General features: G+C 39.8%; 1 protein-coding gene across 7 annotated transcripts in view; it reads right to left on the reverse strand.

Annotated features, from left to right (window-relative positions):
• znf217 (zinc finger protein 217) overlaps positions 1 to 27,141 on the reverse strand; it is a 62,825-nt gene that overhangs the window by 13,962 nt on the left and 21,722 nt on the right. For 4 of the 7 annotated variants that reach the window (XM_072239825.1, XM_072239803.1, XM_072239819.1 and 1 more), the window contains exons 2-3: positions 12,850 to 14,693; positions 4,308 to 4,433 (exon numbers count right to left, since the gene is read on the reverse strand). In XM_072239825.1, the coding sequence (XP_072095926.1) occupies positions 4,308 to 4,433; positions 12,850 to 14,653 (1,930 nt within the window). In that variant the 5' untranslated portion in view covers positions 14,654 to 14,693. The remainder of the gene's footprint in view (positions 1 to 4,307; positions 4,434 to 12,849; positions 14,694 to 27,141) is intronic. The other 3 variants (XM_072239842.1, XM_072239834.1, XM_072239812.1) reach the window with 1 other exon arrangement.

The raw sequence follows: 27,141 nt of genomic DNA on the forward strand, positions 1-27,141 counted from the left end.
TAGCATAATGTATCAGACATTTAATGGACTGTAACTTAAATGATCAGGATGGGCTAGGTATTCAGGGATTCATCTCTGAACCTGGACAAGTATGCTGCAGTCATTACTGGCTTCATTAAAACCTGTGTGGATGAGTGTGTACCCACAAAGACTCACTGTACATTCCCAAACCAAAAGCCGTGGATGAACCAGAAGGTACGTCATCTGCTGAAGGCTAGATCTATGGAATTCAAGTCTGGCGACCCAGGCCAGTACCAGAAAACCAGCTATGATTTGTGGAGGGCTATTTCAAGGGCAAAGAGACAATTTCAAACGAGGTTGGAGATGACATCAGATACACAGCAACCCTGGCAGGGTCTGCAAGACATTACTTCCTACAAAGTGAATCCCAATAGCATGAATGGCAGCGATGCTTCACTATCAGATGAACTCAATGCCTTCTATGCACGCTTTAAAAGGGAGAACACAACTACAGCTGTGAAGATCCCTGCTAAACCTGATGACCCATTGATCTCCGTCTCAGAGGTCGATGTTAGGCTGTCTTTAAAGAGAGTGAACCCTTGCAAGGCAGAAGGTCCCAATGGAGTACCTGGTAAGGCTCTGAAAACCTCTGCCAACCAACTAGTGGAAGTCTTCAAGGACATTGTCAACCCCTCACTGCTGCAGGCAGAAGTTCCCACTTGCTTCAAAAAGGCAATAATTATACCAGCGCCCAAGAATAATAATGTGGTCTGCTTTAATGACTATTGCCTGGTAGCACTCACATCTACAGTGATGAAATGCCTTGACAGGTTGGTGATGTGTAGACTGAACTCCTGTCTCAGCAAGGACCTGGACCCATTGCAATTTGTCTATCACCACAATAGGTCAATGGCAGGTGCAATCTCAATAGCTCACCACACGGCTTTAGACCACCTGGACAACACAAACACCTACGTCAGGATGCTGTTCATAGCTCAGCATTTAATACCATCATTCCCACAATCCTGATTGAGAAGCCTGGGCCTCTGCAATTTAACTCTCGACTTCCTAACTGGAAGACCACAATCTCTGTGGATTGGGGATAACATCTCCCCCTTGCTGACGATCAACACTAGCGCACCTCAGGGGTGTGTGCTTAGCCCCCTGCTCAACTCTCTATATACACATGACTGTGTGGCTAGGTATAGCTCAAATACCACCTATAAATTTGCTGACGACACAACCATTGTTGGTAGGGTCTCAGGTCGTGACGAGAGGGCGTACAGGAGTGAGATACGCCAACTAGTTGAATGGTGGCACAGCAACAACCTGGCACTCAATGTCAGTAAGATGAAAGAACTGATTGTGGACTTCAGGAAGGTCAAGACGAAGGAACACATACCAATCCTCATAGAGGGATCAGAAGCGGAGAGAGTGAGCAGTTTCAAGTTCCCGGGTGTCAAGATCTCCGAGGATCTAACCTGGTCCCAACGATGTAGTTATAAAGCAAGTAGACAGCAGCTATACTTCATGTCAACAAATACACATGAAAACTCCTATAGTTGTACCATGGAGAGCATTCTGCCAGGCTGCATCACTGTCTGGTATGGGGGTGGGGGGGTGCTACTGCACTGGACCAAAAGAAGCTGCAGCGGGTTGTAAATCTCGTCAGCTCCATCTTGGGTACTTGCCTAGAATGTACCCAGGACATCTTCAGGGAGCGGTGTCTCAGAAAGGCAGTGTCCATTATCAAGGACCTCCAGCACCCGGAGCATGCCCTTTTCTTACTGTTATCATCAGGTACGGTACAGAAGCCTGAAGACACACACTCAGCCACTCAGTAACAGCTTCTTCCCCTCTGCCATCGAATTCCTAAATGGAACATTGAATCTTGGGACACTACCTCACATTTTTTTAAAAAAAATATACAGTATTTCTGTTTTTGCATGTTTTTTTAAAAAAAATCTATTCAATATATGTATCCTGTAATTGATTTACATTATTATTATTCTGTGCTAGATTATGTATTGCATTGAACTGCTACTGCTAAGTTAACAAATTTCAGGTCACACGCCGGTGATAATAAACCTGATTTTGATGGGATTTCTCATAAAGGCAGCAACTGGAGATTAATATCTACATGCTTCTGTGCCCAAAATAAATATACAGTAAAACTCTTGATCTTGCACATCTACAACTTTAGTGGTGCCTGACTGGCAGATTTTCCTGATTACTGGATATAATATCCAAACAATTTATTTTTAAAATACACAGAGATATGCATTACTGTAATAATCTCAGTCATACTAAAAAGAGTTAATAAGACTTTAAATCTCATATCCAACAGTGGTGTCACAGGAGTTGCCAGTCACTGTTAAACTCAATGTAGGACTCCAGTTCCAGATTTTTCCCTCAGAGCTTACTCCCGAAGCTTACCCCATGAGTGGCTATAGCTGCAAGGCAGAGGAGGCTTGAGATCAGAATTCTCCCCTTAGATGAGCTGCTAACCACTGTTGACGAACTCCACCTGCTTGTAACCCTTGACACCTTTACTAATCAAGAACCTATCAACTTTCACAGAGATGAATTGGGTCCACAGCTGTCCATGGCAATAAATTCCATAGATTCACCACCCACTGGGAAAAGAAACTGCTCCTCACTTCATACAAGTACAGGATAGTTAGCCTTGCAAACGTGTACCAGAGCCAATTGTAACCCAACTCGCTATATCCAGCTTTTCTCCACATCTTTTATTTTCCGGAATTCATGGGTGATGTGGGGAAAAGAGGAAAATTCCAAGTCCAGGAAATATACATCCTATTTTTCAGCTAACAATTCTGACCGCTTGGAAGTACTGAATTTTAATTAATGTATCAAATTGAATACAGTGATATAATGCCAACAAGTCAGAAGTAGAATGGCAAGGTGAATTGTTAACTAGATAGACATAGAATAAATCATGCAAATAATCAGGTACCATCAAAAGTTAATAAACCCTTAATTACTGCCATAAAGATCTGGGTTATTTATTTACTTTAACGATTGATTGGGATGCAGCCCTTCCGGCCCCTTGAGCTGTGCCCCCCAGAAACCCCCAATAAAACCACCGCCTTATCATGGGACAATTCACACTGACCCAATTAGTAGGAAGCAGGAGCACCCGGAGGAAACCTCTTAACAGACAGTGGCAGGAACTGAACCCGGATCACTGGTACTGAAAACTGTGGCAGCCGCTATGCTACCATTAAGTACATAGATTGGGAGAAGTCCAATGGACTTAAATTTGACCAATGGGAGAATATGAATTATAGGAATGTTGCAATAAATATGCACAGTACAAAAGTTTTTTTTGGTCATTGTACTTAAAGTCCAAAAGGTTAAAACAGGACACTATATAATGGAAAATACATTGTAAGCACCTGGCCAATAAAGCAAGTTGTATAGGTTGCAGAAGGGGCAATTCAATTTAAATTGAACTCCCAATTATGGAGCATGTGTGTGAAAGAGAAGATAATTTTTTTGGGAAGGTGCTCATAGGTGCCCTTTTTAGGCTTTAATTAGATAGATAGATAGATATACTTTATTAATCTCGAGGGAAATTTGGTTTCGTTACAGCCGCACCAACCAAGAATAGAGCGTAAATATAGCAATACAAAAAACTCCAACAATCAAACAACAAAATGCAAACTATGCCAGATGGAAAATAAGTCCAGGACCAGTCTATTGGCTCAGGGTGTCTGACCCTCCACGGGAGGAGCTGCACGTTCGATGGCCACAGGCAGGAACGACTTCCCGTGCTGCCAGTATTGTATCATGGTGGAATGTGGCCGAAGTCCAACAGTAAAAAGTTCAATATCCAGTCTGCAAACACGTTCCTCAATCGTAATATACCCGGATTGCACAAGAACCAAGATTATGCTATTGTTAACTAACAGGAAAACAGGATATGTGAAACAGACTTCCAGAAAGGATGGGTTAAGTGATGGTGTGAAGAGGGACTGGATCACCAATGTAAAGAGTGATGGTACTGCTTGACAGCAAAATAAAACATCTCACCAAATTCCGCCCTTTGCAATAGCAACATAGCAGTAAGTGTAGTCCCACTGGTTGCAGGCTTTATCCTGCATGTTTGAAACATTCCTCGTATACAGCAGTGAACAATAACACAGGCAGGAAGTGAAAAAAAACAAGTAGATTGGTGGTGGTAGAATGACAAAGGCAATCTGACCACAAAGACCTCTCTTTTAACAACTTAAATGCTTTAGTAGGTCTCAACTCATGATGGTTCTAACCCAATTTTCCCCTGTAGCACTGTAACAAGCCTTCACCAGGAAATGCAGGCACACCTGTATGAATCCTGAGATGAATATTGAGGTAATAGTTTGAACGAAAAGACTTTCCACAGTAACTGCATTCACCAGATGAGCCAGACTCTCTGCTTCTTCCTCGTTCTGAGCCATCCTCACTCCGATCTGGGGGGAAAAAGGTTTAAAAGTCCATCATTCCTCTCAAATTATTCACAAAGTGTAAATATCTTTACCTGCATTTACGAGGATAGCCGATGTGCAAAAAAGATGTTTGACTGACCTAATTTTAAAAAGTATTGGAAATATACTACAAAGTGTTTCAATTCCCATATTCCCTTACTACAGTAGGAAGCCATTTGCCCACAATCTAACCAAGCTCAGAGCAATCACATTCCCCTGCTTATTTCTCTATACCATCAGGCATGTCTTCGGGACATGGGAGGAAAATCCACTCAGACACCAGGAGAACATTTAAAAACTCCACACCGACAGTCACAGAGCTTAAGACCCAACTTGGATCACTGGACTCCAGGCGGCAACATTATCTGCTGTTGAATTGTGCCATCCTTAATCTTGGAGATGTAATAGTTTTACACAAAACCTAACTGCAACTGCATAGGGTGATCAAATGCAAAGATACACACTTTCACCACGGACTTTGTTTCTACTACCTCCTGTTGCAAACATATTGCCAAAACAAGTCAAAGCGCTTGTGTTCCGTAAGCGAGTTTCAGTAAAACGACAGGGGAAACGACGTGGTGCAGCAGTGAACTGAGTAGGGTCATCTAGATTTGGAACCTTTGTGTACACTTTACAAATTAAGAAACCTTGCAAATGACCACTGTTGATCGATCCCTAAAATCAAACTACATCAGGGTAATATAGCTCAAAAAAAGCAAGTGATATGAACTATTATAATGTACCAATGTTACCAAAAGTCATCTACTTAAAGTTTAAACACATGATATGAACTAGATAGGACACGGTCCCGAGAAAGTTTAAACACATTTTAGAGTGTACATTTTCACTCTGAAATGCAACTTGCTTATATGCTTAATTTGTACATGGATCATCCTTTTTATACATTGATGATCTGAGTGTCATTTCCTCTTTTAGTCTTGCGACCCACACTATAATGGATTAAGACCTATGCCAGCAAAGTTCATAATCCCAAATGAGCCAAACTGTAGCAGTGAACTGAGTAGTGTAACCCAGATCTGGAATTTATTTGCAACAGGTTGGCAGTACTGAAGTGAACTGCAAGTGTCCCACATGAGTTGATGCACTACCAGCGCACCAGTCACTCTTGTCCATTCCTGATCTCCCAATCGCACATCACGTCCAGCTATCAGATTTACACCAGAACAGCAGTATCAATAGCAACTCAATTCATTCGATGAGATTAATGATGCTGTGGGGAAAGTGAAGTGCAAAAGTCTAATTATTTTATTATTTTTGAAACTATTTGATGCAGAAAAGCTTTTAAGTTCCCACATAGTAGTCTGGTCCAGAACGTTAAGGCACAAGGGAACTGAGTTGATTTGAATGAGAATGCAGGGAACATCAGAGACGACATGAGAATTGAAGTTGCAGATAGCAAAGAAGGTTCTTCAAGGCTGCAGTGGGACATAGATCACTGAAAAGTTTAATGAGGCACTGATTTAATGAGTGGAAAGTTTAATGAGTGGAACTTAATTCAGCTAAGTCTGAGGTAATGCACTTGAGGACAGATTCTGGAAGTACACATTAAGCAAAAGGTAGGGACCATGGGAGTTTTGGTGGACAGAATTATTTCGGAGTGCAGACCCATAACTCTCTGGAACTGGCTCTGTGGGTGAATGGACGAGGGAAAAAAGCACTTGCCTTTGTAACCCAAGGCAAATTTGGAGATCAATGCCTGGAATATTGTGTGTAATTCTGTCACCCCACTCTAGGAATGATGTGGTAGCAACAGAGAGAGTGCAGAAGAGATTCACCAGAATACTGCCTGGAAATAAAGGTTGAAGTTACAAGGAAATTGGATAGGTCGGGTTTATTCTCATTGGAATGTAAGCAGCTGATGGGTGAATTTATAGAGGTCTATAAAATTATGAGGAGTATGGATAGAGAAAATAGAGTCTTCATTTCACAGAGGAATCTAGAACTAGGAGACCAAGTTTAAAGAAGTTTAAAGGAGATCTGAGCCACAAGATTTTCTACTCAGTGTTGTGAATATCTGCAACGATCTGCCAGAGGGAGTTTTTAAAAAAGGAATTTGAGCACATAATTATATTGAAAAGTCAGAGGGATACAGGACTAATGGGATTAGCATAGACAGCCAGCATGAGGTGGGTCATATTGGACTATCTGTACTATGCTATTTTGTACTGTATTTTTAAATAAAAGTCATAATTTAGATGTGATTTAACTACTTTTTTTTTTAAAAATCTCTGAATAAACATAGTCCAAATCTGTCAGATACCCTAACTTTAACAGAGAAACTGTGCCTCCAGCCTTATTTCCTAATCAAAGGTTTTCTGAAGACAAGTCTCTGTGAAACATCAGTTATAGCCTAGATGCTGTTGAAGATGCACTATATCCCAATGCCCCACTCTCGATTGTTAATCAGAGGATGGTTCAGTTTTGGGAATACTGTACCATATTAGCATTGGCAGCAGCGTGATGATATGTCAAATCGAAAACTGTTCAGCTCAACGGGAATAGAATTGTAACCATGGGCATCAGAGTTATCGCCCCACAGTGAAAGTAAACCTAACAAGTGGAGGGGCTGTAGCTACAATAAAGAAAGCTATCAAAGTTGCCACTATTGGAATTACATTTGACATTGTAAATTGCAGGGATACTAGACTGTTCATAGTTAGCCTAGGGCTCTGAGCAAATAAATGCAGGGATACAAACAAAAATTATAAAAATTATAAATCATACATTATAATCATATCAAAGTTGCAGTTGCAATCTGTGGCAACTAGATGGATCTGTACACAGTTCTGAAGTTTTTTCTTAACATCATCACCGAAGCATTATCAAAACTAGTAGTTTAATTCTTTAAGCCACTGTTGTGTTGCCACTGGAGTGCTGATCATGACATTTGATGCATCACCAAAACCACTTTTACACATTTTGCAATAAATTGAATCAATTGTTTACTCTGAAAATCCCCTGAAGCTCTATCTCAGCTAAAGGACAAGTATTGAAATACTCTTGCTACAATTGGAAATATAAAAGCTATAAAACTAGCATTGTAGAGCAATTTCACAGGTATTGTAGATGAAAACACATTCTCTCTCAGTCCCAAAACACTCAGCATAGTAATAATGCTGTTTTATATCGAGGTATTTCTGATTGAGGCAGGAGCACATAAATGCATTGTCTATTCATTAAAGACTGCAAGTCAAGGAGAGAAAATAATAGATATATTAAATTCTGCAAATGTAAATGACTCCTTAAAAAAAATCATGCTGAAAGGAAGGAAATATCAGGACAGGTCAGCTATATTGGTTTCCAATCTTCCCAGTGACAAATATCATTGAAACTTTTATTCAGTTGAAAGCTATTTTATTAATAGAAGTATTGTAATGACCCATGCAATTCTGGATATATCAACAGTTTGGTGAGCCAAAAATAATTCTGCTGTAATAAAATAGTTGACCACTAGATGGTGCAATTGTACCATAATCTCAAAAATTTACAACAATTTATAAATTTAGAGTTATCAGATTGAATGTTGAAAGAATAAAAGGGCATTCAAATTTTAGATTTTATCATGGTAGATTGGCCAACCAAGAACCCTTTAAACAAGGATATGCACACATTTAAACCTTTTAAATTTAAAGTTGATCAAATGCAATTAAGTTAAAATATAAACAGAAAGGAACACATCAACAGGACTGGCAATTCAGGGGAAAAAGTGAAACTAGTTTTAAATCCCCAGAATATTTATCTAGCTAGTTATGATTTTCAGTGGAGAGAATGAACACAGTAGGGACTACACCACTGTACCTATGCTTGAATCCGTCCAACCAGCACGCAAAAAAACAACGATTTCTCAAAGGTTGCCAACAGCCTTTGCCTCCCTAACTAGCACGGTGTTATCTAACTGCTTTGGGTTGTATTCACCTGACCCGCATCTCCCTCACATCAATGCTGGAGGCTGTTGGCCTGCAATGTCTTCTCCCAAGCCTGCTTTCTTACCACTGGTGTCCACTGACAGCCTTTCCTTCAAAATGAAGATATCCACAAGCAGGCAGCCTCCCTATCAAACCTCATCCCTAAATCAGTTCCCTAGTGACCAACTTTTTCTCTTTTGTAGTTGCACAAAACCCTAATCCTTGAGTTTGGATGACGGGGGATTTGAGCATTGCAATGACAAAACCCCAGTCATCTTTGTTCAGTTTCAAATTTCCATTGTTGTGACATCATTAAAATCGAATATTCCATTTGTCCACTGTGACACCGGCCCTGGCCTGTCTCAGTTCACTGGCTGCTAAAACTCTCATTCTTCCCTTTCATTATATTCCGACAATTACTATTATATAGTCTTGGCCTGTCTTTACCTCAAAGTCATTCTCTCCCTTCCCTCATCGTTCCCCCCCCCCCATACCTTTTCTACACAGATACATCTGTGCCAGGGTTGCACGTGCACTAAATATCATTCAGGCATCTGTACTGATACATTGTGACTTCGTTTTAAGAAAACATTAATCTGATAAATTCCCATTCTGGGATTTCAATTTCTGGCATGGACATTCTCCACTTCCACTTTAATCACCTCCAGCCCTGCGAACACTGAGATCAGAGTGACTCAGTTTCTGCTCTCTTGCCTAACTGCTCAATCATTGGCAGCCATGTTTGCCAAGTCCTGAAATCTCTTCCAAAGCCTCCAACTCTTTCCTACAAAGCATACCTCAAAATCCCTCCTTCAAATCAGCTCATCTGCTGCCAATCCCCTCATTCTTCGTGATCTCTAGATATTGCTTTACTGACTATAATGCAGCAGACTGAGCATTAGCTAATAATCTGAACTACTCAGGCAATTTAATTGCTATGTTAAATGTACTATATAAATGGAAACTATGTAGACCTTGTAGACATACCATTAGATGAACCATCATTAATAGCAGCTATAATCATCAACTCTGCCTTCAGCAGGCCCCTATATAAAAAGGTTGAGGAATGAGTTGGTCAATAATATTAGTAATAAAATACAAGCCAATTCTAAACAGTTCATTTCAATCCAAGCAGTGGGCCATCAAGAGTAATGTTAACAAGATACAGGTAATTATTCAAACTACAATCACGTAGCACAGTGCATTGTTGTTTTGTTTAAAGCTGACGTATTGTTTGGCATTCTGTGTCACGGAAGCGATTTTTAAAAAAAGGCATTTTGGAGATGATTACATTACACTCATCTGATACTGCCACATGAACGCAATTTTCTGAAGTTCTAAAATGGGGAACAATTTTACATTATGCACAACAATTTGTACAGTAGTCATTCAGAAAAGGTAGCTCAACTTCACAATTCCTTCACTGGCAAAGAGATGAAAACAAGGAGGTAAAGATATTTGTATTGCTTCCAGGCTCATTTATTCAGTCCCTTTCTTCCAATAAGCACCAGGTAGGAAACTCCGTAATACAGACCTTGTGCGCATATTTGTGGAGCCAGAAGTGAAAAATTTATACATCTTACTCACTTGGTTCACTTATTAATCTGTAACACGTTCAAGGCAATTGAGAGAACTGCCTCTGTCTGTGCTTTCATGTATTCTTATATTTCAAAAGATATCAAAATAACACACTGTACTATTGAGTTTTAATGGGGATATGCCATTAGTAGAAGCAGTAATAATGATACATCCGTGTGCAGTTCGAACATTTGCAACTGATCTGCAAAAATGTTCTGTAATAGATAATTTTGTTTTCTCTTCCCTTATCGTCTTTGACAATTTGGTTTAAGGAAGCTTAATATACTTTTTAAAAAAACATAATTAAAATCTATAATGGACTATGATTCATTTTATTCATTCAGTAGGGCTTGAATTTTAATGAAGATTAGCTGAACAGTAAAAACCACAACATGCCCTAAAAATGCTTAAAAGAAATTGCTCTAAAACAGGTGCTGGTAGAAGGGGGCTCAAATATAACAACCACTTAAATAAAATTTGCGTAGCCCAAAAACTGACCTTTCACATACAAAATAATACAGTAAGTTCCACATGTTGTCCCCTTTAATTCATGCAATGATCCAAGAGAACTAGATGGCACATTTCTGTTAAGAAACCATGGCCTAGAAATTTAACCACAAAATGATTTATCTTTTTAAATTTGTTTTTGGGAATAACTCCATAACAATTTTTTTTAATGTGAACACTATTTCAATAGTATGTTTGTCAAATCTAGAATCTGTCTGGATATTTCGCATCACACGTTTAGAAATTGATCTCAGGCAGCAGTGACTTGAAAATCTGAACTCCTCTTTCTACAGTTGTCTGGTCTGTTGAGCACTTCCAGTATTCTGTTATTATTTCAGATTTCCAGCATATGCAGGCATTCTGTTAATCACAGGCCACACTGACTCATTGATAAGCACTCAACGCATCACGAGATCCTCAACTCAGTGAGCCCATGACCTGTCCCATCGCTCTACCCCCCCACGCCTGTCCCATCGCCCTACTCCCCCAGTCTGAAAGTTGCAGCAAGGGAAGGATAGCCTGTGGCAGTTTTAGTTGAGTGAGACCTTTGAAGTGAGACAGCTGGAGACACCTCTGCTTACTACAGATGAGATAGGCTGGGTTTACTGTGGCAGTGCGTACTCCAACCAGACAAGTGCGGTATCTGCAATGAGATTTTTCCAGAAAGGTCTTCCTAAGGCAGGGGTCCCCAACCTGTTTTGCACCGCGGACTGGTTTAATATTGATAATATTCTTGTGGACCAGCCAACCCGGGGGGGGGGGGGGGGGGGTGTTCAAGGAGGGTTAAACTCGCCTCAACATATCTTTTACAGTTAGAGTTGCCAACTTTCTCACTCCCAAATAAGGGACAAAAGTAGCAGTCAAAACCCAGGACATTTACCCCAGGAAAGACTACCATGACCATGAAGCCTTGTGTGGCCACGTGTGTGCGCATGCCTGACATGCACGTGATGTGCGCATGCACGTACGTGTCGATTTTTCCCCCACAAATCGGTTTTGCCTTCATCTTCCCGACTATACTTTACATACATAATTTCTACTTTATATAGGCTGTGTATTTATCATATCATTCCTGCTTTTACAATATGCTAGTGTTATTTTAGGTTTTATGTGTTATTTGGTATGATCTGTTAGGTTATTTTTTGGGTCTGGGAACTCTCAAAAATTTTTCCCATATAAATTAATGGTAATTGCTTCTTCGCTTCACGCCATTTCGACACGGAAGGTTTCATAGGAATGCTCTTCCTTAGCGGGGGGAAAATACGGGACAAACCAATTTAGCCCAATATACGGGATGTCCCAGCAAATACGGGACAGTTGGCAACCCTATGTTCAAGTTCAACAGTGCGTGACAGGGAATGAGGAATGGTGCAGCTGACTCATATCGTTTCCTCGTGGCCCGGTAGCACATGGTTTGCTGCCCGGTTCCGGTCCGCGGCCCGGTGGTTGGGGACCATCCACCTTGCACAATGCGGTGGGAGGGTTTCCTGAGAAAGATGAGATAAGATTAATGGAGAGCCGTGAAACATGTGCAATAACTAATGCTCTATTGTCTGTACTAACTTCAAAAAAGCTCAAGGTTTCAATTGACACCTCTACTGTGAATGGCGATTGATCTTGCAAGGAAGCAATTCGAATATATGTAATCTACAATGATCAAAATTCACAACAAGTCAACTCTGTATAAAAATAGCAGCTTTCTGTTCAGACCAGAACAGCGTCCACGATGTTCTCCTCATGCACAAGTAAAACAAAAAGAATGCTTGAGTCCTACGAGTGCTTGTGTTCTGGGCCCAGTTATTTTATTATTGATGACAACGGTTACTTCGGCAACATCACGTTCACTCTCCATCCAAGGCACAGAACCTCCAAGTGACCTTCCATGCCCTGATTACAGGTTACCTAGAAGCAACTCATTCCCATAAAAAGACACTGATTCAATATTCCCAACTTCACGAACTGACCTACTCCAAATTTTACCTTCATCCCTCCTATCCATACACAATACACACCTGTCTCTCTATCCCGTGAGTTCACTGCCTCGTTTATTTTACTTTTTAATGCTCTGCACTCAAGCTACATCAATGGTTCTCTAGTAGCACTGAACGTACCATTACCTTGCTATTTTGCAATCTCCAAAGTTGATCTAGAACTTCTAGTCCCATTCCTTATCCTGGTGTGTCCTGACACTTATGGGAAAGGGGTCAGGCAAGTTTTAAGTTTTTAAAGCATTTGACAAAAGCAATACCAAAACAAAATCTTAGAGGGACTGTGGCAAATGTTTACATTGATTGTGTCTGTGACCAAGTGACTTAAAAGTTTTTAAAAATTGTTTACAACAGAAGATAAACAAGAAACCGACGTCCAATGGGCTTATAACCACCACATACCTGATGAAAGTCCTTCACCGAGCACTCCATCTTCTGAACCCTCCTCAGAGCCCTCCTCGGGCTTATCGGTCCCTGGACTGCGATCTTCTGCTGCTGTGATAGAGTCTATGGGCTGACTGCCAGGTTCACTGCCATCAGCTGAACTTGGTGGAGCCTCCACACTTTTCCTGCCTTTCCTGTGTACCCTGGAGTGCAGCACTAATTGATGATATGTTCTAAAAATCTTTCCACACACTGCGCAGTTGGTTGGTTTATGCTTGTTCTGAGTTAATTTTGGATCAACATCCACTTCTCCCATTGGAGGAGACCCATTCTGGCCGACGCTGTTGTGTTTGATCTTGGATTTTTCAAGGTTCTCAAAGGTCGTACCATGATTGCTTTTATCGATGGTCCACTGTTCACTGGAATCCTCTTTGTCAGAGGATTCCTCCTCATTTTCCGAGTTTGCTATTTGCCCTGGATCTTTCACATTCTCTCGGCCTACTGCCACTTTTCCCTTAGTGGCCAGCTGCCAAGCTTGATAGGTATTGAAGGGATCAAGCTCAGGTATCCATTTTCCCAGTTTCACAGATTTGTTGCAACTTTGTGACGAGAAGGGGCTTAGGTTTAGCATCTGTAGGAATCCCTCCTGTGACACCACAAGTTCCTGTTTTAAGGAGTAATCATCCATTTGATCGGTCAAATCTTTGTTGTGAACTTTGCTATGTTCCTTTAAGCTGTCTTTGTTAGGGAAAAGAAACCCACATACCATACACATTTTGTAGGGAGAAACGACATTTCCCAATATTTGTTCCTGCATAGCAACGTTATTGATCGTCGCAGGACCTTCCAAGTCCTGCTGAGATTTCCCCCTGGCTTTACTTGAATGGGTCCGCATGTGGTTCTTCAGAAACCAAGGCTCTTTAAAACGCCGGCCACATACATTACAGCCATAGGTGAACGAATCCTTGTGTTTCCTCATGTGAGTTTCCAGATTCAAAACACTCTCACAGGACAGTCCACAAACTTTACAGCTCAGCTCACTGTCATCATTTTCATCATTTGCCTCTTGCTCTGGTGAGCTTATAGCAATGGGCCCCTCTTCAACAGGGCTCAAGCCTTCCTCAACTCGGAGGACTGTTGGCTCGCAGAGTGTGGGCTTGTGCTGAATTAGCACGTGCTGATGGAGGTCTTCTAAGTGTTGAAAGCCTTTATTACAGAACATACATGGGAACGGTGGGCACTCTTCAGCTTGGATTACCTTTCCTTCCAAGCTCTCAAGGGACAGAGTAACACCATTTACTGGTTTAACATTAATCTCAGTCACATCTGGGTCACTGGGAGTGATACCATCAGACATTGTATTTGTGATATCAAAACTTATAGGGGACAAATTGGCCTTACTCCTTCCAGTTTTTTTCCCCTGTTGTAAATGGTCTAGTTTGTGCTTTCGAAGGTGAATTTTCAAATGGGCTTTCTGAGAAGCTTTATGGTCACAGAAGGGATGTTCAAATGGCTTTTTAGTTGTATGCATGCTCATATGCTGTGCCAAGACATTACTAAAAGGAAAGTATTGATCACAAATTGAGCAGTGGTGTTCAAATGAATTTTTTGCATCAGAAAAATCAAGCGTCGAGCTCACGTCATCTTTGACACCAGATGTTTTCATTATCGCGCTCTCAGTGGGCTTCACCACAAATTCATGCGGCTGGTCAGTAAACCAAGGCATAAGCTCTTCTTCAGATGTTCTTTCCTGGTCGTCTTGATATTGTACTCTCATCACATTGAGGGAATACAAAGCCTTAGAGCTTTGATTTAAGCTCATGCATTTACTTTTCCCCGTTTCCTTGTAGATGTTTCAACTGCTGAAAGCAGAACACAGAACATTCAGAAACAGGATCAAAATTATCACTCGTTATATTGTACAAACATCTGGTTAACAATCATGCTTTATTGCTTTAGAAAGGAAAAAAAAACATTTTAGAACTACTTTTTCCTAACCATATCAAAACAATGGTACTTTTCATATACACAGAATTGCTTTCCACTGCAATATAAAATGTCAGGAACACAGCATAGATTATAAACTCTGAATAAAGTTACTTTTTAAAATGGAGGCCAGCTCATCACAGAATTTGGTCAACATTCATTTCTGTGACAGAGGCTTGATAATGTCTCCATTTTTACAGATTGAACAGCGAGCTCACATGTATCTTTCAACTGAAGTGATAAAGCAGCAATAAACTCCAAATGCAAATCAAAAGCAACTCCCCTTCCCACAGCATCTATGTGGTTTCCAATACAGAAACCTGTCAAAGTTGTATTGCACCAGAGACATTATTGTAGTAGTATTTTAACAAAAAAAGTCTAACAAAAAGACATGAACTGGTCCTCCTTCCCTTTCTCCCATGATCCACTCTCCTTTCCCATCAGATTCCTTCTCCAGCCCTTGGCCTTTCCACTTATCACCTCCCAACTTACTTCACTCCCCCTCCCGCACACAGCTGGATTCACCCATCACCTTCTAGCTTGTCAGAAGCTGGGGGTAGGGGAAGGAGGACATCTTCTCCCTTCCTTTCCAGTCCTGATGAAGTGTCTCGGCTTGATGCTGCCTGGCCTGCAAAGTTTATCCAGTGTTAACTGATAGACACTTACTAAACTTGCCATAAAAAATCCTTTTCTCATTCCAGGACAAATATTACTAAAACATTTTCATCAACTTCCAAACACCTTGCCAGGAACTAAAAATTAGCTATGTTTTTCCTTTAATAATTAAAAGCTAAGGGATTGAGACATTTACTTTCAGCTTTGCAGACCAGGCAACATCTATTAAGAGAAAAAGTCAATGACCCCTCATTAAGGCCTTAAGGCACAGGAGCAGAATTGGGCCCATCAAGTCAGCTCCATCTGCTCATGGCGAATTTATTTCCGCTCTCAACCCCATTTTCCTGTCTTCTTCCCATAACTTTTGACGCCTTTACTAATTAAGTATCAATCTCTGCATTAAATATACTCAATGACTTGGCCTCCACAGCAGTTTGTGGCAATAAATCCTACAGATTCACTGACCTCTGGATAAAGAAGATCCTCAACTCTATTCTAAATGGATATCCTTCTATTCTGAGAATACGAATTCTGGTCCAAGAGTCTCCCACTATTCGAAACATCCCTGCATGTCCACTCTAACTAGGCCTTTCAATATTCACTAGGTTTCAATGAGATCCCCCTTCATTCTGCTAAACTGCAAAGAGTACAGGCCCAGAGACAAACACTCCTCGTACATTAAACCTCTCATTCTAGGAATCACTCTTGTAAACCTCCTTTAGACCCTCTTCAATGCCAGCACGTCCTTTTATAGAGCCCAAATCTGTCTTAAAACTGATAGAAATTTGACAAGCAAGAGTACACTTTAGGAACAGTACTTTATCATTTGATTAGCAATTTACAGCATTCTGAATTCAAATTCAGTTAGCCGTTTCAGTATCAACCCAACATGTTCACTCTATTCTTAAATCTTCTGCCCAGCATCAACATTAGTTTAACATTCCGGCCTTCTCAGTCACCTTTTTTTAAATTTCATTCTCCAAGTCACCGCATCACTACCACCTCTCCCCACCAACCACCAGTTGCCTACTCACATTATTCACACTTGTGGCCCTGAAAAGGAGTCATTGGAAGTGACGTGACATCACACCTCCAGAACTTGCAGGACAAGTGTTACTACGTAGAGGGTGATTGACAGAACTTAATATTCTGAATATCAAAAAGAATGGAGATGAGGTGTTTTGAAGTGGAAAATAATTAATGTAAAATAACTCATTGAATATTGGAGTAAATGAATTGGCAGACATGGAAGATAGGCAAATGAATGCAAACAGCAATGTGAAAACTATTCAAATAGAATCCTTCTTCAGAGCCAGAGCAATCACAGAGACGTACATTTTCAACCACCTTGTCCATGCCAACTTTTCTGCAGATCTACAGTAATTGCACTGTTACATTAGACCTGCATCTCTCTACATCCTTCCAACCAAATCCCTATCCAAGAACAGTTTAAACTTTGTAATTGTATGTATCTGCACGGAAAAGCCAGAGGTGATATAGTGGCCATAAACAAGATGGTTTAAGTTACCAACAAGGACACCATCCACATGTTCATCATTAAAGCTGCTGATAAAGGCGAATACAAGGTCTGTTTGCAGCAGTGAGATGCAAGAAATAAAAATTAAGACCAATGCTATATCCAGAGTTTACAATGAAATATGTCAGGCTAAGCTATTATAGAGGTCAGAGGGAGCAGCCCATGTGGGTGAGAGGAAGGCCAAGTGTGCAAGGGTGGAAGTAAAGCAATCAGATTTTATATGGCTACTTTGTATTAAAAAAATTAACACTGGAAAATAAAACAATGCCCAGCATTTGTAGTTTCCAAATACTGCCACTTGGTGACACTGTATGACACTTCATCAAAAAAAAACAAAGCTTTCTTCAACTTAGCAACTTTGTGTTTATTTCAGTTTAAAATGAGTTTTAGCAAAATGGATAATTTCACAGCCTTGTTTAAATGAAAAATACACCACTATCAGCACCAACACCAGCCATCCCCTCCCCACCCTGCCAACAATCAAAGACAAATGCAAAAGACTGGATCAGTGTAAATATCCCAGGAAAAAAAAAGGTGACTATGAATTAGACGAGTTTGTGCTGAACCCAGGATACTGTCTGGTTGGAATAAGCTCCAAATGTACAATTGCTTAGACCTCATTCCCCAGTACCGTCTGATGGTGTTTGTTAATGCCTTTTGAACTATTCTTAAGTGCGTTTGATAATACAAAATGTTTAAACAATTCTAACAATGCTTTTTTTAAAAAGATACAATACTGGAACGCAATTAAAGATACTAAAAAAGAGAAAGCAAGTCTGACCCTGCAAAGAATAAAGCGGAGTAAGTTCACCACCACCCAGTGTAAATGAAGGTTATTATACAAGTCTCCTCTGCATATGCCAGTGCTCCACTGTTGAGGTGAAATGGAGAATCCAGCAGTAAAAGAAGAGTTCAAGAGCAGTGGGATCTAACCTCCTGGTCATTTCAGGCTTCTTGATTGGGCCAAGCATGTACACAATCCAAGAGGTCTAAACAACACACAGCTGGCACATCTGAAGAGTATGGCTGCTGTCAGGCAGTTCGATTCAGACCACTGAGTCTGGAAAGCAGAAGTGTTAACGTACTTGATACAGGAAAGTAGTCTAATTTAAATATATATATATATATATCCACATACACAACTGTTCAATGTACTGTATATTGATCAGACTGAGTTTTTTTTTGCAAATTTGTAATGAAGAGCCAATTTATGTCTTGAAAATCTACTTACTTCTGGAGAGACAAAATATTTCAAATTATACATGTAAATTGTACTCAACATTATCATAAACACAAGGGATTCTGCAGAAGTCCTGATGAAGGGACTCGGTCCGAACAGCGACCGTATACTTTTTTTTCCCCCCATAGAAGCTGCCTGTCCTGCAGAGTTCCTCCAGCATTTTCTGTGTGTTCCTTGGATTTCCAGCTTCTGGAGATTTTCTTAATTGGGATTCTGCAGTTGCTGGAAATCTAGAGGAACACACTCAAAATACTGGAGGAACTCAGCAGGTCAGGCAGCAGCAATGGAAATGAATTAACAGTCAAATGTTTCAGGAAAGGAAGGTGTGTGTGTGTGTGTGTGTGTGTGTGTGTGTGTGTGTGTGTGTGTGTGTGTGTGTGTGTGTGTGTTTTTGATTGAGAGTGAAACAAAGCAACTCCAACTACTTCCTTGCACAACTTGCAATTTGTATTACCTCAGAACCAAACTACCATGGATCCTTTAACAGCAGAGTAATTCATCACAGCAACTTTTGCAACTGTGGACTTGCTCAACCTTTACCTTTGATGGCCTTGCCTCCAGTAAAACTTTAATCTCCCACACAGCATGCAACCCACACCTTCACCATTCAATCAAGATTAAAGGCTATCTGTATACTTGGTGGCTAGCTAGTTCAGTAGAATCTGTTCAGCCACATTTGAAATTCTACTTGGCATGATTTCTGCAATGACCCAGAAACAACTGCAAGATCACACTACCGAGAGCTCATCTCCGAGTATAGATTGGCAGTAAATAATTGTAGCACTGGCACCAATCATTATCAGGTGATTTGAATGGCTGATAAGGGCACATATTGAAAACCCCATTCTTGCCATATTGGACACTCCAAGTTTCAAAGTTCAAAGTAAATTTATTGTCAAAGTACATACATGTCACTATATATAATCCCGAGAGATTTATTTTCTTGTGGGCTATCACAATAAGCACAAGAAACACAATAGAACCACAGACTAATCCCAACAGGGCAGACAACCACCAACGGAAAAAAAAACATCAAACTGAAAATAAAGAGAGAAAAAATATTAACAATAAGCAATAAATACACATGAGATGACGCATCCTTGAGAGTCCAGCTTAGTGGGAACAGTTCAGTGTCAGACGAGTGAAGATAAGCATCCTCACCAATATGCTTACTGAGAGAACCACTCTATGAGAGATGCCAGAGCATCTGTCATGCAGCTGGCCTGACACACCTGAAAAACAAGGACACTCATGTCAGAATGCTGTTTCTGGATTGCAGGCCAGCATTTCACCCTGGTGTCCCATAGACCTTGGTGAACAAACTCCTCCCCCTTGGTCTCAACACAGCCTTCTGTAAGTGGGCTTTGGACTTCCGAACAAACAGACCTCAATCAGGATGCACAACCCCTGCTCCCTCCCCCTCATCTTCAACACAGATGCTCCCCCAAGGCAGTGTGCTGAGCCCGTGGCTGTACACTCTGCTCACACATGGCAAGGCCAAACATCTGAGCAATGACATCAAGTTCACCGATGACCTGACAAAGGCAGGGCTCATCAACAATGATGAGACAGCCTACAGAGAGGAAATAGAAGAGCTTGAGGCCTGGTGCCAAGCAAATAATGTCTTCCTCAATGTCAACAAGACAAAGGAGATGGTTTTTGACTTCAGGAGAACTCAAACTCACCCCTTTACATTGGCGGCACAGCAGTTTCAGTCCTGGGAGTATGTGTCACACACACACACACACAATCTCTCATGATGTCAGAACACATCCTACATTGTCAAGAAAAACTCACCAACACCTCTATTTTCTGAGGACAGTGAAGGGAGCTGGACTTTGCAAATGCAGAGTAACAAGTTGCATCACTGCATGACACGGAAACTGCACTACAGTGGACAGGAAAGCTCTTCAACAGTTAGTCAAAACTGCCCAATGCATCACTGGCACCAGCTGACCCGCCATCAAGGACATATATAGAGAAAAGTGTTGGAAAAGCGTCAGTAACATTGCGAAGGATCCCTGCCTGACTCTGCTCATGGACTGTTTGTCTCACTCCAAATCAGGAAAAAGCTACGCAGCATCCACATCAGGACCACCAGACTCAAAAACGGTTACTTTCCCCAAGCAGCGAGTTTGATCAAGACCACCAACTCCACCACTGCTTTATATGCCCCATCAGTCACCTTATGTACAGCCTGGCTTCACTTTATGGACATACAATTGATGCATACAAGCTATCTTATGCATTTATATCATTATGTGTTTTTATTGTTACTGTTTTTTTTTGTGCTACATCCGATCCCAGTAGCTATTATTTTGTTCTCATGTACAGAATATAACAAACAATCCTGGATTTGAATCTGTCGGCACGTGTACTAGTAAGCCAATGGCTCTCTGGAAATCCCGTGTCCCTTGGATCAACATTATCAAGACCTACAAATTGCTTAAATGTAAAATGCACTTTGTGTTGTCCGGCACGTGGTCAGGAATTTTGCAATCAAGTTAACCACTTCAAATACTCGTAGGTAGCTAGACCTGGTGGTTGTCCTGGTATAACGTCATAATGATGTTAGAAATAGAAAATGATGCGCAAACTCAAATACAAGTTTGAAACCATTTTAGAATGTTTTTAAAGTTAAGGGAAACTGCCAGCCAACATCCAGAATATATTCACAGAATTGCCATCCTTCATAGGTTGTATTAAGGCTGCAAAAGCTGAATAGTCTCTCTAGGTGCCAAGTTTCCACGCAAAAAATACGTGCTTGAAGTCTTTTTCCAATAATTGTAACCCTCATTAGCAACTGAAATACTCCGTAATCATTGGTCCCCAATTCAAAACATGGTTTCTCTTGCAAATAACTTCAATCAGGCAAAGAACTCACACAAGTATCCCACTACAATAACATTCACACTTCCAAAAATCCTTCAGAAAATATTATTACTGGTTTCCAAAAACAGAAAATTCCTATCAATGTTCTTGCAACAATCAAGGTCCCACAAAATCTCACAGTTTATGTGTTGCAAAATGAAGCTTTGAGTGAATATGACAAAATACCAAAATAATTTTGGTGGTAAAATAAATCAGACATTATTTTTAAACCAGTGTACTGTTCTACAGTGGCAACAAACATGACTGCTGAGGGGGGGAAAAAAAGAGACAAATTACAGTAGTATTCCTTGATTTATTTGTGCTGGTACTGTTGGAACCTAACTGCACACAAAGTTCTTTGTACAGCAGGTAGTCCTCATGGATGTGCCAAGTTTATATACAGTCCATTATTATTTTCTTGTAACATTTCGGTGTTCTACTTAAAAATAGTTTCTTTATAAGTCGCTGTTCTTGCTGCAGAGTACATCTTGCATCTGGTAAAACATATCCACCCTTTTCCAACATAGGTTTAAATGTAGGGTGATGGCATAATTTTGTACAGAAGGTCTACTTCAGCACTAAAGAGTAATAATTTCTAAAGACAAGAGAAAACACTCATTTTAGCTTCCATGAAATAATATCCTTTTCCAAGAGATGTTTCAAAGAGTACATGTAAGATTTGGTAAGTACTCTTCTGGCATTTTATTTCTCAATCTGCATACTAATTGATATTTGCACTTTGGTGTTTAATTTGACCAAATATGCAATTGGACTAAATCACTAAAAGATCAATACATGAGAAAATCTGCAGATGCTGTAAATCCATAGCAACACACACAAATTGCTAGCGGAACTCAACAGACCAGGCAGCATCTATGGAAAAAGAGTCAAGAGTCAACGTTTCGGGCAGAAGCCCTTCTTTCTGAAAAATGCTGAGCATTTTGTGTGTTGCAAAAGATCAATACTCCGAGAGCCCTGCAAAAAAATAAATAAAAACCATTCTCTGAAACCTACTGTCAGCTTTAATGTTTAGCACACTGCTGATGCCCAGGCATTTTCAGTATTAATTCCAGCATTATTACTAAGTCAATGGATACTATGATTTCAAATCTGAAATCATGCAACATTTCACGTTATCCAACTAGATATTGAGATGATAAAGCCATTCATGTTCGGATCTTGGAAAGTATCAGATTTGCAGCAAGCAGACCAGCATTAAACCTCAATGCACTAGATTTCTCATGTTAGTAGCAACTCCCTGGCAAACTGACAACATACGTCAGACCACTGGGAAGACCTAGTGTGTTTTCTGTGCCAACCAGGATAAACAAAACTGGCAAGCCTACACACAGGTTGTCAACCATTGTAAAATATTCCATATATTTAACAAAATGGTAGTGGCAATAATCTCTAAATTAAATTTAAGTAGCTGAACAATTATCAATACTGAAAAAGCATTGTGCATTTCTGCAAGTAATTTAAAAACTTTTCTGTGATACATATTAAAATATACCTCTTTAGCAGTAGATCGGCTACTCTTGTAAATCCAAAGTGGAAACCAAAAAAGAAAAAATAGTTTCTACAGACCATACTGCCAGATGGAAAATCTGCAAGAAAGTTTGTCAAATACCTCCAGGATCAACTGTTATCTTTGTAATGACTAAAACAGATTTAAGATGCTCCTAAAAACCAGGAAAGCAGGCTACAAAATGATATGGGTTAAAGGTGGATATTTAAAATTAGGATTACACACCAGCCATGAATGACAGAAGAGGCTCAACAATTAACAGCTTCCTCCTGCTCCTAATATTGCTTTCACACATTTAACATTAGAGGAAGTAACAATGACCACACTTCCTGTGGCAACCTCAGAATCAATGTGCACAGTGATTATTGATAGGAAGTACTGCATTGTGTTTAACTGTTGCTGTATCACTAGCAGAAATATAAAGCCAAAGTTACTATTCTGCATTCCACTATAAGTGGTACGTTTAGCCAGACTACTTAATAAGTCGGAATGAAAGCCTATAGTGCAGAATTGTCTAATTAATTGGCCACAGGGTAAACTACGTTCCCGGATTATTTTCCAGATCAGGTGCCATTTTTCATCATAAAATATGGTGCCAGAACCAAACCCAAGTAAAAAGTGGAAAAACTGCAAGTCTTATGATGAATGATAATAGATGAAGTATAGTTATTTCCCATCATATATTTTTTTTAGGTAACAATCAGCTGCACTTTGCCATCAAGTTTATGCCAATTCTCAAAGCACTTCCATTCCCACATAGTTAATTACAAGCTCATTGACTCCATCCCAATTCTCCTACCATCTACACTTGAAGTAAATTAGTTGCTAACTAGGGTTGCCAACTGTCCCATATTAGCCGGGACATCCCGTATATTGGGCTAAATTGACCGCCCTTGTCTCCTAGTTCCCCTGCTAAGGTACAGTGTTCCTATGAAACCTTTCATGCCGAAAATCGAAGAAGCAATTACCATTAATTTATATGGGAAAATTTTTTTGAGCCTTCCTAGACCCAAAAAATAACCTACCAAACATACCAAATAACACAAAAGCTAAAATAACACCAATATATAGTAAAAGCAGGAATTATATGATAAATACACAGCCTATATAAAGTAGAAATAATGTATGTACAGTGTGGTTGGGGAGATTAAGGCAAAACCAATTTGTGGGAAAAAAACTGGCACGTACCTGCATGCGCACGTCACGCATGCACACACAGGTGCCCGCGCAAGGCTTCATGGTCATGGTAGTCTCTCTCGGGGTAAACGCAAGTGTCCTGTATTTGACTGCTATTTTTGTCCCTTTTTTGGCAGTGAGAAAGTTGGCAACCCTATTGCTAACTGATCTACCAAAAGTGATCAGTTAGTGGCACTATAGTGATGTCACTATATACGGTGCTCTTCAATATGACAAATGGTACATTCAAACTGCCAGTTCTGCTATTCAACATTAAAATTGTTCACTTGAGGAAATTGTAGATTTGCGAAGGAGGAAACTCTAGTAAACCCTTTCAACTCCACACTTCAAAATTAAATTTTTAAAAAGCCAACTGCAAATTAGAAACAACTAAAAAGGATTAAAGACAAAATTTTAAAAAGAGCATTGTTACGTACTTCAAATTATACATGATTATAAACAAAGGATTTAAGAAAGAAAAATGTAACAAAGACTACACAGGGCACCATCACCATAACTGAAAACGTATGAAGAAACCAAATAATTGATAGTCTAACAACGTTTCAGGAAATTGCAAGGATATGCAAACAAGAACTTTGAGAGATAATCACTGAAAACTAAAGAGCTAATGTATTTATTCTGCATTCAGTATAATATTTCCACACTTGGCAGTTAATGCCCTTCCATTCTTTCATTTAATTAGCTCAAGATATTTATTCATTATCTGACCGTAGTGGAATGTCAAGAGAATAAAACAGCTTTGCCACTGACCGTATCAGATGTGCAACTATTGCAGACAATCCTAACTCCAGGATGTTAATTGACAGTGTCTACAACAGACATTTTCAATTCCAGTTTATGATTATAACTAGCTACAGTTCAAATAAAGTGCTAATCATTTTATCTAAATCAAGTCAAACAGATTTCCATGATCGAGAAGATTAGCATTCTACACCAGTACATGTGGCAACATGATAGCGTCAGAAAAGCTGCAAATGTACAGGGCTCAGAACACAAGCTCTAAATTGTTGAAAATACAAGGCCTTTTCAATATGGCAGGGAGAAGCTCAACAGCTAAACTTCATTTCCTTTTCATCTCATTGCAAGACTACAATAGCATATTGAACTTAAGGCATTAAAAAGTGCACTTCTTGCATGTTTTTTGCCTGTACACTCTCTCACAAGTTGAGTGAAATTTGGATTTTGTTCCTCTTTCCACTGCAACACAATTCAGAGTCCATTTATAATATTCAGGAATCTGGCTACAGTTCAGGTAATTTACAGTAACTTCTGGAGAATTTTACCCACAGACTGTGTTGGACATTTTTCACCACCTCCCCCTATATTTAAAATGTGATATTCTGTCCTTCCACCATGTTTAAATATGGAATAGCAATATAGAAATCTTTCAGAACAAGCTTTCTTCCTAAAATAATCTACCTAAAATTATCACCCTCCATTTCTATCTGCATAATTTAACAGACCCTTGCAACACTAGTGCCAGTGGCAAAATGCTTATGTATTAAATTGGCACCGCACAGGAGTAATATGTAAAACAACTTATCCTCATCCAGCATTCCCACTATTCATGAGATCTGGGGAAAAAAGTGGTTAAACCTGTATTTTCAGGTGCAGTATGTCTAAATGACGTAGTAGAAATGTTGAATTAATGATATTCTTTGGTGTTTCATTAAACAAGCTCCATGCAATGAGATTTTAGAAAAAGAAAAAAGAAAAAGAAAAACAAATTGCTTTTACTGGGTTCCAGCACGGAACTGGCCCTTCCAGCTGCACCACCCAGCAACCTCGATTTAACCCTAGCCTAATCATGAGACAACTTACAATGACGAAGTAATATGCCAATCGGTAAATCCTTGGACTGTGGGAGGAAACCGGAGCACCCAGAGGAAACTCAATGCGGTCAAGGGAAGAACGTACAAACTCCTTACAGACAGCAGCAGGAATTGAACCATGGGTTTGCTGGTACTGTAAACACAACACTACCATGCCATCCCTTTGGTTGCTTCCAGAGATCATTTACAATCTTACCCAGATTTAAGTGCTTCACTTAAAAATTTACATTCTCTTTAGCTATGAGGCTCAAGCTCAGAACAACTCCCCCTCTCCACACACAGAACTAGCTCCCTTGGAAAAAATTGACATGTTTATTTTGATCTATAAATACTGTCAAATGATTTCTGATAGCTTCAAAGCAATTCCAATGCAGTACCCAAATTAATATTCTAATACTTTTGCTAAAGCATAGATGACAAATGTCATTGATACTGTAATTAAATACTATGGACAGCCCAACAGCATTTTTAATAGGTCATTTTATTCTACAGTACATTTTCCAGTAAATGACATAGCTTTCAAGAGTCCTTCCTGTGATTCAATGCAAATGTAGAAACAGCAAGATGAAAACAAATTCAATGGAATTGTGCCTGCTGCAAATAGAGAACATTGGCACATAAAGACAAAATCCTTTTTAAAACCAAATTTAAAATGACATGCAAGTGTACTGAAGAGTTGCTTCCACAAGCCAGGATTGGTTCCTTTGAACTTGCCTTACACAAAAACATAATTAGATGGTTGAAGTCATAAACCAGTCAAGCTTGCTCTGCCATTCAGTAAGATTTTGGTTGATGTGCATCTCAACTCTCCTTTTCCACCCAACCCCCGAATCTTTTGGCTCACTTAACACTAAGAGAGCATCCACAACCTTTAGGGTTAGAAAATTCTTAAGACTTACAACTCCATGCAAGAAAACATTTCTGCTCATTTCAACAGTCCTACCTCCACACCCTGATAGGAATTAATGACTATGTCTGCTAGTTATAAATCTCCGCTTTATGGAAACTGTATCTATCCTGTCAATTCCTCTCAGGACCTTCCATTTCATGAGATCACTACTCATTCTGAGTCCTATCAAATATTGACCAAATGCATACAATTCTTATAGGAAAATCTATTCACCCCAGTAGCTCACCAAGATTCTTCTACACTCCAACATAATCTTTTTATTGTTTTCCAGTTTTCATCTTTGTATTTTACATTTCATCTGATGCTACTTTGCTGACTCACTTACTCCAAATGCAAACTGCACAATTTCACAACTTGCTGTCCCTCCCAACTTCACAGCAGCTAAAATGGATATATAACAATGGTTTTTTTTTAAATTATTGAAAACCTATAAATTGCAATGCATCCTGTACTGGTGTTTATGGCACCCAAAAAAGCATTTTATTTTCACTTTTGTCCTGCACCATCAGCTCTCAACATCATGAACTCCCAACATCAACCTTTGGTTTGGTACCTCATCAACTACATTCTGAAAAATTTATACAGTACCGCCTT

Source organism: Mobula birostris, chromosome 2 (assembly GCF_030028105.1).
Source record: "Mobula birostris isolate sMobBir1 chromosome 2, sMobBir1.hap1, whole genome shotgun sequence".
Lineage (NCBI taxonomy): Eukaryota > Metazoa > Chordata > Chondrichthyes > Myliobatiformes > Myliobatidae > Mobula > Mobula birostris.